At 38.4% G+C, this 14847-nt stretch overlaps 1 protein-coding gene and 1 long non-coding RNA gene across 4 annotated transcripts in view; one reads left to right on the top strand and one right to left on the bottom strand.

Moving 5' to 3' along the window:
- The window catches only part of UGGT1 (UDP-glucose glycoprotein glucosyltransferase 1), a 38162-nt gene that overhangs the window by 9872 nt on the left and 13443 nt on the right, over positions 1-14847 (bottom strand). The window contains exons 12-29 of one of the 2 annotated variants that reach the window (XM_065844485.2): positions 14650-14800; positions 14263-14382; positions 13148-13233; positions 12572-12707; positions 11517-11648; positions 9648-9812; positions 9324-9444; positions 8472-8570; positions 7173-7196; positions 6556-6650; positions 6056-6262; positions 5297-5428; positions 4248-4378; positions 2546-2641; positions 2120-2222; positions 1620-1699; positions 975-1164; positions 148-306 (exon numbers count right to left, since the gene is read on the bottom strand). In XM_065844485.2, coding sequence (XP_065700557.1) covers positions 148-306; positions 975-1164; positions 1620-1699; positions 2120-2222; positions 2546-2641; positions 4248-4378; positions 5297-5428; positions 6056-6262; positions 6556-6650; positions 7173-7196; positions 8472-8570; positions 9324-9444; positions 9648-9812; positions 11517-11648; positions 12572-12707; positions 13148-13233; positions 14263-14382; positions 14650-14800 — 2227 coding nt within the window. The remainder of the gene's footprint in view (positions 1-147; positions 307-974; positions 1165-1619; positions 1700-2119; positions 2223-2545; positions 2642-4247; positions 4379-5296; positions 5429-6055; positions 6263-6555; positions 6651-7172; positions 7197-8471; positions 8571-9323; positions 9445-9647; positions 9813-11516; positions 11649-12571; positions 12708-13147; positions 13234-14262; positions 14383-14649; positions 14801-14847) is intronic. The other variant, XM_065844487.2, reaches the window with a different exon arrangement.
- The window catches only part of LOC136105027 (uncharacterized), a 61870-nt gene that overhangs the window by 33706 nt on the left and 13317 nt on the right, over positions 1-14847 (top strand). For both annotated transcript variants that reach the window (XR_010651836.2, XR_011740456.1), the window contains exons 3-4: positions 11536-11711; positions 14548-14622. This is a non-coding gene — a long non-coding RNA (uncharacterized lncRNA). The remainder of the gene's footprint in view (positions 1-11535; positions 11712-14547; positions 14623-14847) is intronic.

The following is a 14847-nucleotide window of genomic DNA, read 5'->3' as shown; positions in this document are numbered from 1 at the left end:
ATTCTGAGCTATTTGCAAGCAACTGTGGAGTGTAAGTAACACCACATATCCATAGCCCACATACTCAAAAATACTCCATGGTTTACGCAAGTGGTTGTGCTGACTGTAGGACCAGGAATTTGCTGCCAGTTCCAATTGAACCCTTACCAAGTTGGCCATAACAATGGTATCAACGATGACAGGATTGGTTGAAGTTCCCAGTGTAAACTGGAGCCCCCGAGGTGGCTGTCCAGTAGTAATATCATAGCAGTGTCCTTCCAGCAGCAGGTACTCCAGTTCATATTCTGCAGCTACAACGTTATCCACCTGTAAGGAGAAGATACTGCTGAATTCACTAGCTCTAAAGTGCCAATTTTTAGTGATTCAGTAACTCTCCAAAATAGCCATAGTAATTAAATAACACTTTATTTTACCAGAGTAATTTTATTGAACAAATACCTAGAAAGTCTCAAAGAGCTCAGCTCCTTCCAGTGATGAACCGTATACATACATTGTTAAGAGTGTCCCTGACCAAAAAGAGTGGAATCTCAACTGGTAAGCTGCTAGGATAAGAAAAGGGAAGGACTGTTGCTCTGTTTTACAATTACATTTTTTTAACATTGGAGAACATAGTCAAGTAAGTGATTGGTCTGGTATCTGATAAAAAGTGTATGATTGTTTCTAGCTCAGCACACTCCAAAATGTTACATACAAAGCTTCTACAGGATCTGCTTCAAGCCTACAGTATTTTTCAGCCTATGGTTCAGGCATCCAGGAGTAATTGAGAACAGCAGTCTTACTGTCAGTGAGCTCAGGTTTATCTGCATCCCTCCTAGAAAGCATTTAGGGCTCTGCAAATGTAGAAGGTGTTAATATCTACAGTTCTATGATCATTACAATTTTAAAATTCTACTTTTCTTTCCCCTTACAAAAATAATCCCTGGAAAACCACCATCATTTAAATGCAGTAATAGGAACACACTGATTTCTCTTACCTCCTCTAAATAAATATTATCCAGGTCATAGGGGGTTCTGACAGATTCCACCATCCAGCTCTCAGGAGTATTTAGGTTCAAAGTGAACAGTGGAGACTGGGGCATATCCAAAAACTTGGCAATTGGTCCCAGAGCAAAGTTATTATCTGCTGTGAACAAAATCTCTGGTTCCAAAACATAGCGATAAAAGCTGAAATTTCAGAAAGAAAATATTAGAACATATTTCTGCCAAACTTTGCAAATATTTTACTCTCATTGAACTTGCAGACAACATCGGCTTTCCCAGACGTTCAGCGTCTCCAAGGAGGCTGACAGAAAATTTTTATTCCCTCTTGCATATAGGAGGCTTTGTCCAAAGCAACCCAGGTTATACTGACCTTAGAACAGGTCAGAATTTTCATCTTGAAGGACCAACCATAATGCACAAGACTCCACCATTAAGATTAGTAAGTTATTTAACTTAAGTAATAAAAGTACTTAAGTAATCCTTATGCTATCCACAAATCCCCAGATTCTCTGTGGGAAATCGTGCTATTTTATAAACAAGCTTAAAGCTGTTAAGGGAGACGTTCTGTAGAACATTTGAGCATGTTTCTGTGCTTGCACATTCCAACAGGTTTTTAACCCTGGCATGGTATCGCTTACCTTTTCAGTGGCATGTCAGAAAGTTTGGACTGGCAGTTCATGAACACTCTTAAGTTCATATTTATCAATTGGTTCAAAACCTAAAGTAATGAGAAAAAGACATCCCTTAAAATGCTAGTCAAGCTGACCACTGTTTTATAGACAGGACTTCAAGAAGGCTCATTCTCAATCCTCCCTTTAATTGGCAGTTTTAAGAGCAGTTACCTGCTCCCTCACCTTGCAGGTGTTCTTTTTGGGATGCAGAGAGTTTCTTCCTCAAGGACAGAGTCATTGTAAACTAAACCATTAAAATAGGGAAGCTAGAAGCTATCTAGGCGATACCTAACCGTGATCTTATTAGTGTGTAGTATAGTGTAATTGATTTTTCCACTAATAAACGTGTTGCGCAGCTCAGATATACTGATAGAAGGCCATTGGTCACCACCCAGTCAAGAAGGAAGACAAACATCCCAAAATTGCAGAACTGAGAGAACTTTTTGAAATTGCCATTGTATCCATACCAGAAGTAACGGAGCAAGTCTCTGGGCATCTCTGGTCACAGGATCAACAATAGCCACAACATCAAAGTATGTCTCCCCCTCTTTTGGTCTCAGTTTAACTGCACTAAACAGAAGAAAAAACAATTTTAAAGTATAAAACATAGGGATAAACATAGGAAAAACACTGTCTATCTTATTCTGAAGTCAAATTACTTCCTAAATGCTATGTGCCTTCTGAAACTAAATAGAGAAGAAAAGTACATATAGACATATACATGTATACAGATAGGTAGACAAAACTAATTTCTGGAATCTTACTGTGCCATGAAAACTGTTGGAGACTTCTCTATTGCTACCTGGATTATTTTTTTTAATTAAATGCCACCTGTGGGAACATAAAAAGATAAGGAAAAGCATATTGCTCAGCAAATGCCAGCAATCCTATACCTGTATCGTTCTTCAAAGAAATGATATTCAATCCTTGCCTCTCCTTTTGGTTGAGCAGAAAGAAGAGCATCCACTTTCATTACCAAGTCACTTGCACTGAAAAAAGAAGTATATATATTTACAATTACTCAGAAAATGCAGGTACTTATCACATTTCTGCCAGAGGCAGAAAGCAGAGCAGCAAGAGGCTGGAAGACAGACTTGAATTCAGATACACAAACACTTTTACTGCCTCTCTATGTAAGATCTGAAGAATTAAGCACATTTAAGGGTTAATCCGTCATTAAACAGGTCCCAGCCTTATTACTGAGGGTACCAAAGGGTTTAACTGTGTAACCAATACAGAACAGCTGGTATTTTAGGGCTCAGCCATGCTACAGGCTCTGCATTCCGGAACTTCACCAGCCTCTCCTGGACCTGTAAGCGATTCAGATCAGACCCTTGTTTCACAGCAGTCTCCCCATGTCACACTGCAGCTCTAAGAATGAGGAAGCAATCCTGTATGTGGAGAAACTGTTGAGAGAGGGGTCCTGTCATTAACAGACAACTGCTTCTGACAACTGCTTCCTTTTTATTATTTCCATAAAATTTAAGTCTATTATTCTAAGAATATATTTAATCTTGAAAATGTAAAGCCTCTTGAAAGTTCAATGCAAATTGATTCGTACATCATAGCTGTGCCAAGATGCAATATTGTAACTTACAGGTCTGTCAGCTTGTCCTGAATTAAGGAAGTCTCATAGATTTATAGTTACAGCTGTTTAAATTGTTCATACCAACAACACAAACCTGGTGAAGTCTGCTCAGTTCTACAGTGTTTTCCAGTGCAGTAGGTAATTTCAAAAGCTTTTGAAAAGCTTTGGCAGCATTCAAACCAAAAAAACACTGCTCTGTCTAAAACCAGCTTGTGTTCAAACTATGCCCTCTTCCTCCACCCTATCACCCATATTTCTCTTTTGATTCCCAACACCGTAATGGATGCAAAAGTGTTTGGAATGCTGGTAAAATCTGTCCTTTTAGGATTCAGAATCACACAACATTTCTGCACAAAAGACCTCATGCTTAACTTACTTGAGCAGCCTTTAACAGACAAGCAGCATCATGGAAAAAATATCATGATAAAAATGAGAGAAACTATTGTCTTAGCTATGAATGAGCTCCAACACACAAACACATGTTCATGGACTTCAGTTCTTGTGAACCTGAAGATAACTTTCTTTTGATTAGCTCACCTCTATATATTTTTTGCAATAATTATCTAGAACTCTGGTTTTCATTGTCTTATCTCTACCTCTTTTCCTGCTGTTTCTCTTTCAAAAGTTAAAAGTAATTTACATGATTCCATAGCACTGACCGTGAAATATATTACTAAAGTAATTTTTATATTGATAGGCTGAACTTAGCTGAACTGCAAACAGATTCAGAAAGCATACTCCACCGTCTCATTTTCTTCCCTTCTTTCTGCTTTTAAATCAATACCGTAGTAATCTTACATACAGGTTAGGAAACCCTGACATATTGGGGGTAAATGGTTTAAAACAGTGTGTCAGTTAAGATTTAGCTGGGGGAAAAACCCACAAGAAGTCTGATGGCCTTAATATTAATGAAAAGTTAGGCTTCTCTTCCATTTAGAAGAGCAGAAAGATAATCTCGTTATCAAGAGTACCACCACTTTTTTGTAAGTCGCTTCATCTTCACTTACAGATCTTCTTCAAATCCCAGCTGCTGAATCTGAGATTTGATTTTCTGTCCTGATGTCTTTAGTATGATGTTCTCAAGGAGATGGAAATCATCCTGATTGAACATCTCACCATCCTCTAATGGGCCAATAATCTACAGAGAAAGTGGAATCAGCATTATTAGGTAAGGCTACACGGAAGCAAAATTCAAAGATATCTTAAATAAATACTCCAGCCCAGTCTCAGTGAGTATCAGCTGTTTAGGCTGATATTAATGTCAGTGGCAGCAGAGTTTAAAATGTAATTCTAGCTATTAGGAGCCAAGAGTCTCAGACTAAGGCATAAAAGAAATGCTTAAAATTTTCACTGAGTGCTTGGTTTGCAAAAATGAGGCATATTAAATTACACATGCAATGCTGCATCTCGAAGGAGCAATAGAACACCAGGCCAGTTCCAGTAGTCCAGCAAAGCTTCAGCAAATCTGTCTAGCCTGCAGAAGCCTAAAAGCTACTTAGACAATTCTTTCTCTTTGGAAATGAGAGAAATTAATACTATAACTCATTGCTTAAAATATTTAACCCATTAAAGAATATGGTAGCCACTGGAACTCGTTTGGGCTTTTCTTACGTAACAAGCAAGCAGATGACAAAAGAAAACTGAATGCTGAACACAGCTGGGCTTCATTATTTGCAGTGAAATACTATTATAAGATAATTTGCCTAATCTAAGTGGCTCTTGTAAAAAGAGCTGGTGGAACAGACCAGATACAGCAGCATTTTGCCCAGTGAACTGAGGCAGCACCACCGTGCGTTTCATCTCGTTCCACTGTTGGACTCAGTTCACTGCCAACGTGAAAGGAACTCTGTCCTTGAGCAATCTGAATTTGCACAGAAGACCAACAACTAACTGCATATAGTACAAAGAAGAAGTCAGTGCAGGTCAGAATAAATCTAATTGGAAGTGTCCTAAAGACTGCTGAGACCCTGGGTCTGATCCCTGGACTCTGCTGCTCCAGCTCAGCTTCTTTCCCATATGAGGAACATCCCCTTTACTGTCTGCTGATTGATCTCACCCTTCCGTTGCTGATCACAGCCCTCTGCCCCTTCTTCAGCTTCAGCACATCTCTGCAATATATAGCATGGGACAGAATAAAATCCACTTTGGGAGATTCAAAGGCTTCTTTGAAAATATTGGTATTCATACCCTGAAAGAAAAGTATACTTGACATTAAAATGGGAAGAAAAGTACACCCCTGCACACTTTTTTTAATGGTACCTTTTTTGTTTCCATTCACTAACATCTTTATATCTTGCTTAAGTTTAGCCCCAGGTCCCTTTTCTTTGTGGTCTTAAACCTGGTTTTTGCCTGTTGCCTTCAGACATTATCACAATTTACCATGTGAAGGGCCACAGCCCTCGTAATTGTTGCTACTTTTCCAGTTGTTCCATTCTTCTGTTCTTATGTGATAATTGCCCAACTTTTTTAAACCTACTTTGAGAAAGATAATTTTTTTCCTCAGCTTTTTAAAGACATTATAGTTCTCTTCCAGCCCCCAAGAAACAGCTGACTCACTCAAATAGATCCCTGAATCTGCATTCTTTTTGACTTTTCAAAGTTACGTAGCTTTGATGTGTATGAGGATTTACTTTATTTTTAGATGGACTGTTCTGTTCAGGTAAGTTTAGGTTTCAGAGCAAAAAAAACCAAAACCAGCACCAAACCCAAGTGTTACTGTCCATTGTTACTGCATCTTTTGCGTATGAACATACTACCCCAAAAAATTAATTAGAGGAACAAGTGAAGTATCCCACCTTTGTAAGTACCAACTTACCCCAACAGCAAATTCCAGGATGTCAGCTCCTGCCTCTAGTGCCTTTGCATTTTCTTCTTTTGCCATTTTGGTGATGAAGTTCTTGGCATTATTTGATGTTTGTGTCTGTAGAGCTGCCCATATGGCTTTAGCAACAAGTGTATTCTTGCTGTTTGGATCTTCACTAGGATTATTGATCATGCTAATTCGAACATTATTGCTGGATTTCTGTGTTTAACAAAAGATGCATTAGGAAAGTTTTAGATTTCAGGTGTGTTTTAAATGCAAAAGCAAAAGCTTTGTATTTCTTCAACAGAAAACCAGATTCCAAATCAGCTAAGTAACAGCACAAGGTTAAAAGGATGAACTAATTTAATATTGAGGCTGGAAATTAGAGACCCTGCAGGAAGACCCGATCTCCCCAGGTCAGACAATGTGAAAAGGCACAATCTGTGTTTTGCAAACCTCTACCTACTGCTTTATTAGCCCTGCTAACCCGTTCAAATGAAAACAGTACCTACCAGGTGTTTAACTGCATCATACAACAATTGCCTCCCCAAAGGTTTATCGAAATCACCGACAATCCAAAAAGTAACTGGTCTAACAAAGGAATCATCTGCAATCAAAAAAACAAGAGTGGGAGAAATTTGAGGGTGAAGGGAAGGGAAGCTTCAGTTTTTCCTCATTTGGAGGAGAAATATAATGCACATGCAAGTTTCAAAAAAAGTAAAATTACGTAGGGAAGATACAGATGAAGTTAAGTTATGAAGTCTGGCAAGACAAGAATAATAGTATTGCTGTTAGATTAGCTTTCATTTACCTCATTCTGAAAACCCGCATGGGACAGCATGCACCACTTTCTAAGCTGGATTTTTTTGTTTGTTTGCTACCTTTTAAATTTAGAAATTATAAAGGAATCTATAAGTAACTTACAGATTCCAACTACAGTACAGACGTATCGGTTCTTCATATTGAAGCTGTTAGTTCACAAAATCAGTTTTGTATAGAGAAGAAAGTGCTGAAGCAAACATGCAATTAAACAGCTGCCTCAGTTTCCTGCTGCTTCTAAAGCCATTGTTGTAAAGGAACCAGAAAATGCCCAGAACAACAACATATGAAATGCTAAAGCATGAGTTACCATAGATCTCCTTGGAAGACATTCCTGGTCAAAAAGCAGAAAGGAAAGGGGGAAAGGAGAGAGACATTAATAATTTTATAGTAATCTCAGTGTGTACTGGGCATAACTGAATCACCAAAGTTCAAGTCCAACAGGCAACAAGTTTGTGAGAGTTTTTTTAGAATAAGCTTTGACGTTTTCTTCCCTTCAAATAGACTGATGATTTATTTTCATGCTACAGCCCTAATTATACTACATATTAAGAGTTTCATTATCAGACCATGAAGGCATCATTCTGAAGACCATTTCCAAGAACTGCCATGCCATCATGACCTGGATGTTAACCAATTCTGTTATTTTCCCTCTTTAAAAAGTGGCATGACAGTGCTGTTTCAGTACTGTTGCTGAGCCAGCAATATGTATAACTTTTCTATTATTTTAGAAGATAAACATGCTACAGCATTATTGTGCTCAGATACCAGTTATTAAATATCTTAGTGACAGAAGAGGCAGCGACCCGAAATTGCCAGGCCACGGGACTGCAAATCACTGCACGCTTTTAAATGAGCATGTGGAGGTGCGGGTTTAATTAATACACTACAAAGGGAAAACAAGAAACTTCTTCAGATCTAACTAACTGCACATGAACTAAAGGGAAATACAAGACAGAAGGAGCTTTGGGGACGTTTAAGGTGGTGCATGCAGGTGGCAGTGGATGGAGGTAGTGCTGGGGAAACTTGTGAGAGTCTAGTAGAGACGACAGACGGGAACAAGAGGAATTGGCTCAAACTGAAACAGATACAGAACAGGCTGGGTCAAGCTCTGTTATTATGTCTGTGCGTCCTTTCCTTACACTGAGAGGTACAGCTGACTTTTAACACTAACTTTATGTGCAACTGTAATAAAACAATAGTATCATTGAAAAAGCTGTGCATACACAGCAGCAATTAAAACAGCTTATAGAATGGGAAATAACAATCTTCTTCTGAATCCATGTAACTTCTAGTAATTTTGAATTATGAGGCAGAGAGCTAGAACCCCTTTTGTACTTTTCTGATCGGTGTAACAGCTGCATCTGTCGTGGCCATTTGCGATATAGCAAGAGCAAGTTGGGTGGGAATTCGTTATTCATTGAAGGCCGAGTTTAAAGAGGGGAAGGTTCTTGTTCTGTGTAGATGTCATGCCTTATAAAAACATCTTTATTTTTAACACTTAGATTGCACCGTTACCCACAGGCCTGAACAAGGCTCAGTGCGTGTGTTGATGCTTGGAAGCACACGTAAGATTAGATTTGGGTTCACAATCCACTGCAAATGTTACCTTTCTTTGTTAAGTAGGTCATGCTGTTTGCAACAGCAGCAGTCTTATCTTTGGTATCCAATGTGGTAAATCGAGCAAAGTCATCCACGTAAAAGTTATCTGGGGAAGAAAAAATGTTATTAGATGCCAAAGATATTCAGTACTATTACCAGAACATTAAAAACACACCCCATTTTGTTCCTCCTCATACTGCTTTGTATGTCTCATATCCATGGTTAATATATAAGCCGAGGAATATATTTTTCTTTTCTCATAAGCTAGATTTTTGTCTCATAAGTTACATTAATAACTGCATTGCATATTGGATATGTGAAAGAGTTGAATGAATTGTTCAAGTCTTACGTAGTTGGAGTTAATTTGTGTATGCAGTATACGTCTGAAAATCCACTGTGTTACTGTTTTTCACACAACTCAAAAAAGGTAGTTGTGTGAATGTTTTTGCCATACTGTCACTATCCTGCAGAATCACTGCACTGGGTGTTAATACATTTCACCATCAAAAGTTCTGCTAAATCTTAAGTAATTCCAGAGATGACTGTCAATCTCTACTCAAAAGAAGGTTAGAAATAAGAAACAGACTCTTGCTTTATACATTATATGACTGTTCTTGGCTTTTGCTAGCATTGCTAATTTCTCAATTCATGAGTCACATTACCCTAAAGGTTTCTGTAAAATCAAAACAAATTTCTGTTTTGAAAAACTTGAAGACATCAATGTCGCTATTGTACATAACACCTCCCCGAGCACCAGGACTGGAACATCACTTGGGGTCCTGTTAATACTTTGCCACTGGGACAGCAAAAGTCTTTGACTCAGATACTTCAGATGTAATGAATTAAAAGCATCCCTTACTCATTCCTGTCAGATCTAGGTACTCTCTGTCAGACATTAAGATTCTTGAGTTAATTCTTGGAACAACATTAGGCTGGTTCATGATATACTCGACCACATCTTGGTCATTAGATAATTCACCCTGAAGGAAAGAAGAAAGAAGCAATATTTGTTATTTCACACGTATATTTGCCTTAGAGAGCTCAAAAACAAACAAACAAATCACAACAACAAAACAACCAAACCAAGACAAGAAACAATGCAAGTTGTCTTGTGTATTACATATTCAGGGAATTTTGAGTCAGTTTTTCCAAATCTTGTTTCTCTTGTAAACTCAGCACCTACCAGGTACACAGCTCGCTGGAAGATGCTTGTTGTCTCCAGGATTTTGTGCATTGTCACAGTTTCTAGGTCATCGGGATCCAGCTGGTCTTTTTGAAAAGGCATCCCATTGAACAGCACGACGGGGAGCGGACCTACGCCCGTTTGCTCGTAGTAACCTCTCGCTGCCTAAACACAGGAAAGAAGTAACGTTCGCACGTCAGCCCATCACCACAAGGGTTCATAGTTTCCATGCAATATCCTCACAGGTCTATTCTAAACACACTAAGACATCCTTCCAGATTTATATGATACAGAGAATGTTAATTTTACACAGTGCATAAGACACTCTCTGTATCTTACATGCATGAGACATCCTTGTCTCTCACAGCTTCAAAGCAAAACCAGTTACTTCAGAATCCAGAAGTGCAAAATATTCCATTAAGTTCGTACTGTAAATAAATTAATTCCAATGAGCACTTTCTGGTAATAGCAAATACACAACAGGAAATCTGACTTCGCACATGGAAGCAAATGCAAAGCAGTGATAGTTGTAAGACAGGGGAGAGGTTTTTTCTTTTTAGTTTTTGTGTTTCCTAAAATTGTGAAAAAACATTTCCTTGGGGGGCGGGGGGGTTATTATGTCAAGACAAATTTCCCCATTTAATCCAACCACTGCAAAATGCACCATCATTATTGATAGTCTGTTATGGACAGAAGTTAATCAGGTTCTACTGTTCAGAGGTTCTTGTTGAGGCCTTTCAAGGTATTCTAAGGACACAACCATCACCAAGCTCAGATCACATGAAAGAGTGCTTAGTGTTGGTTTAACTTGTGTCCTTTATTTGGAGATAGGCTCTCTCTAAAGGCTTCCTTCCCCTGCAGTGTTTAAGTGTTTGTGCTGACTGGGGTAAGGTAGCGCAGGTGCAGATCCCCAGAACGGCCTCTCACCTCTGCTGGGGAACAGCACTTTGCATGTGTGAGGAATTTCTTGGGAGGGGGCGCTGTTGCTTTTGTTTGGTTTGGGTTTGATTTGGTGTATAGTATGTAAACCAAAAAAGCTTCTCCTGTCATAGAAAAATGTCAGTCTTACTGGTTTTGATTTCCTCAAAATGCTTTTCCCTTCACTCTCCTACTTCAGGAGATGGAAACCATGTGTGCACACAAGCCTGTTTATATAACCCTGACTGTGTTCCTCACTTACAGATGCAGGAGCATCATCAGTGTTACAGAGCTACTGCAGACAGTATTTTCATTCTTTCTTTTAGAATATTGAACAAAAATATCCCCCTATAGAGCCCCAACTAACATCTGCTTCATCTCACATATAAGTGATCCAATAGTGATTTGCTCTCCTGGTTTTCTCCATACAGGGAAGTATGAAACCTAAAAATAACTTAGAAGAAGTTACTTGAGAAAGACTGATGAATGCCGTCCTATAGGAAAGGCGTTTTGAATTCATCCTCATTACTTTCTCTCGCACAGTATTCAAATACCAGTAAAGAAAACCCACATCAATGCCTCACAGACATTAAACCCCTTGGTTTTCTTATGAAATGTTCCATCACCTTGATTTTTTTCAAGCAATTTTCAACTCAACTGAAGTATCCATGCCAGCATGACTTATGAGCCACAAGGAAGTTATCTTGGTTCTGGTACTATACATTGAGATTTTTTAAAGATACATATTACAGTATTTATGATGTACGTTATATAAAGCTTTGTGCTGAACATAAATACTTCAATAAAATTATTACTAGAAGTCACCCGATGTGATAACAAAATAGCTACCTGGTTACTGAGAAAACTGGATCAAGAAATTGTATCTAGCTATATTTTCAAAATGGTACTGAAGCAAAAAAGTGAAAAAAGTTCTGTTTAATGAATTCTTACCTTTCTGTTTTGATCGTAGGCAGAATCAATTCCCAGAATGCTGTTGACTTCCACGTAAGGATACTGTTTCTCCAGAACACTGACCACATGCTGCACTTTCAGCTGATCTCCAGTTTTCACTTTGTTATATATCTGAATGAGGGATACAAATACAAGTTTACAGCTGCAACCAAAAAGCTCCTTTGCTTACCAAAGGTAAGTTGATCTGTCACCTGTATTTCAGTAATTATAATAAGGCATTAAAAGCCAGTTTACAAAATGAATTTTCATATTTATTAGCTGGTCCTTAGCACTTGTAGCTCTTATAATCACCTTGCTTAGTCATTCCACTGAGATTAAATGGAGGTAAACATCATGTATGTCTTTAAATAATAACTTGCATCTTTAATTAGAGAAGATATTTGTGAGGGAAAAGTAGGAGCTTAGGGGAAAAAATGCTCAAGTAGAGCATATCTGAAGAGCTTCGCTTCACTTCAGAACTCAAGACATGCTTATAAACAAAACAGCAGACCTCACATGTAAAGTATGTAACTGTTTCCGTCTTGAAGGCACAAGATTTTACTTTGCCTTACAAATATATATCAAAAAAATGAGAATAAAAGTCATTGTCTTCAAGTCACCAGCAGTTTAATATTACAGTATGCCCCAGCTTGTAGATATGTTGAACAATGTCAAACCACAAGTGAAAATGCATTTGCTAGTACCTATAATAAACTTCAACGTAGCAGAAGTATGCAACAGGAACTGCTCAAAACAAATTATAATAGTGAAGGGATACATCAGCTGAGAACTCATTGGCAGAATAAGCAAAGAGACAGGATAGAAAAACTTGCAGAACTGTGAAATGTCACATTTAAACCTAGTTGCACTTGTTAAAGCTGGGTCAGAAGCACTTCACAAATAAACGTATTGTGTGGTACTAGTATCTGGAGATACTCTGATACTAACCATGTCAAAGAAAAATTTCTTCCATTATGTACATATTAGCACATTAACATAATCTTACATACATTGAAAATATTAAAACATAGTTTCCTTTTAAAATTAGTACTTACGGACATGACAGTCTGGAAAGCATAATTGTTGTCCATTTCTTGTGCCACATAATTGTATGCCCTGAGGAGGGCGACACCAGCATCCTGCAGTCCATCAACATCCTCCGAGTCGTTAACCACAAAGACTAGTCCTATCCTGCAGCCAAACAAATCCCCAGAGCATGAACCTGTTATATCAATAAGTAACAGTTCTTCATAGAACTGTCACCTGTGATCATCATCTTAGACAAAGACTAACAAGATTTTGAGCAGAGGGGCCAGGAATCAAACTAGAGACATAGAATCTCTAATGGTGAGTCCATCAGAATCTTGCTTTTCATCTCCCTTTCATCCAAAGTACTTGCTTTTAAGTTTCTTTTGAACTGTTAAAGAAACCAAACTCTGTTTTACTAGTAGCAAAACTTATATTCAAAAAATTTTCAGTAACAAACAGTATTTAATAAATGCCCTTCCCAACCACCAATACATGATATCTAACATGTCTACATCACCCTAGCAACGAGAATTTTACAATTGCAAAAGTAATTATGAAAATAAAACTGATGTAAAAAATTCCCATTAAAACATAGCAATTACCTCAGTGGGATGTGGTTACTGAAGAACATCTCTGCCACATTCAGTAACTCTGCTGTGGTCTCATGAGTAGGATCTACTATCAGCACCTGCAAATAAATTGCAAATGAAAAGTTTCTATTCCCCAAATAAGTCAAAATATGGATTTTTGGTTAGAGATATCTTCATTCACATCGCAGTGCAGAATTACCATCTGTCCTATTATATTTATACACTGCCAGGGAGATGAGGCCCACTAAATAATAGTTTATTTTAAAGTCTTTCAGTCCGTTATCTAAAACACGCTGTCTAAACCACTGCTTTATCCAGAAAAGACCAGACTCCTGAGGCACTTTCTCTTTACCTCAGTGTCCCCAGCACCCAGGCTTCTGCCCCTGCCTGTACACAAATCCACACACTCAGATACTTGTGTGTGGGAAGCTGGCATTTGTCAGAATCAGGGAACACAGTGTTGCTCTGCTCAGCCCCCTGCAGAGCCAATGCTGCTGAGGCATTCTCAGAGCAATCCCAAACCCAGACAGAACCGGGCCATTCAGAATTAATTTAGTGCCCTTTAATCATGCCAAGTGTTGCCACTTCATTTAATAATTTCAGTGTTAAAACTACTAACTCCAGAGAAAAAAAACCAACACATTAATACCCCACAGCTTGAGGTGGTTCAAGTCCCTATTTGCCACTTATCAGAGATCTGTAGGGCCACCCTGCCACATGACAAGTTAAAGCAGAGAATTTACAAACTCCTGATTAGATCTAACTTTACACAGCTACCTAGAGACTAAAAGGACACCCAGGATTAAGCTGAGGGCTGTTGACCATCTTTTGAAGTCCTGGTGCAAGTTGAAATGCACTAAATTCTCACTCATCAGATGATAGCTTTGTCCATTGATGGAACAGTTTTTGGTGTCTAATCAGTCAGGGAATTGTGCTCTGTGATCGTTTCTGAATCTCAGCCATAACTTACTAGTACAAGGAGAACAAAACCTTTTAGAAAAGTGTCCTATCTCAAGATATTTAAGTGCCAGGGAATCCAACATATATGTAGGTAAGTTGCAAAAGCTGATGTCCCTGCTGATGAAAAAAAAAAATGCACATTTCATTTCTAGTCAGACACTACTTACAAAATTATGGAAGTTTTTCCTGATTTGTCTGATCACTCCTGGAAATGTGGGACGCAGCAGGTCTTGCACATTGGAAGGCCAGGAATTGTACCGACTGTCAACTTCAAGATTGTTGATCCACTAAGAAAAAAACAAAGGCATTTAAATGATTGGCAGTCCTCCTGCTCGTCTGAGAGCGTAAAATATTTTTAAATCAGACACTATATTGAGAACCGTATGAAAAAAAGTTACAGCTTTTAAAAAGAGATAGTTATAACATAACTTTTCTTTTTCTCTCTACTGTAGCTCCAGAGGTGATTGTGAGATAAGAACAAAAGTTCCCCTGACAGCTTAAGAATGCACCAGCCGATGGCAAATAAGGTATTTCTGGTATCAAACCATACGTACCGAAATTGCAGGGCTTCTGATATCCACAGCGTAGTCAGAATCTGACGGCTGGATGTTCAACTTCAGGACATTGTGCAAGGAAAGACCCTCAATTCCTAATCTGTGCAGGCCTTCCATAACACGGGCTTCATTGCGTAGCACATCAATCAAGCTGGAAGGAAGGGAAAAATTGTTGAATTTTAAAGACACAGCAAATAA

This window comes from Patagioenas fasciata, chromosome 9 (assembly GCF_037038585.1).
Source record: "Patagioenas fasciata isolate bPatFas1 chromosome 9, bPatFas1.hap1, whole genome shotgun sequence".
In the NCBI taxonomy this organism is placed as follows: domain Eukaryota; kingdom Metazoa; phylum Chordata; class Aves; order Columbiformes; family Columbidae; genus Patagioenas; species Patagioenas fasciata.
This window is presented reverse-complemented; position numbering and strand designations above follow the sequence as displayed.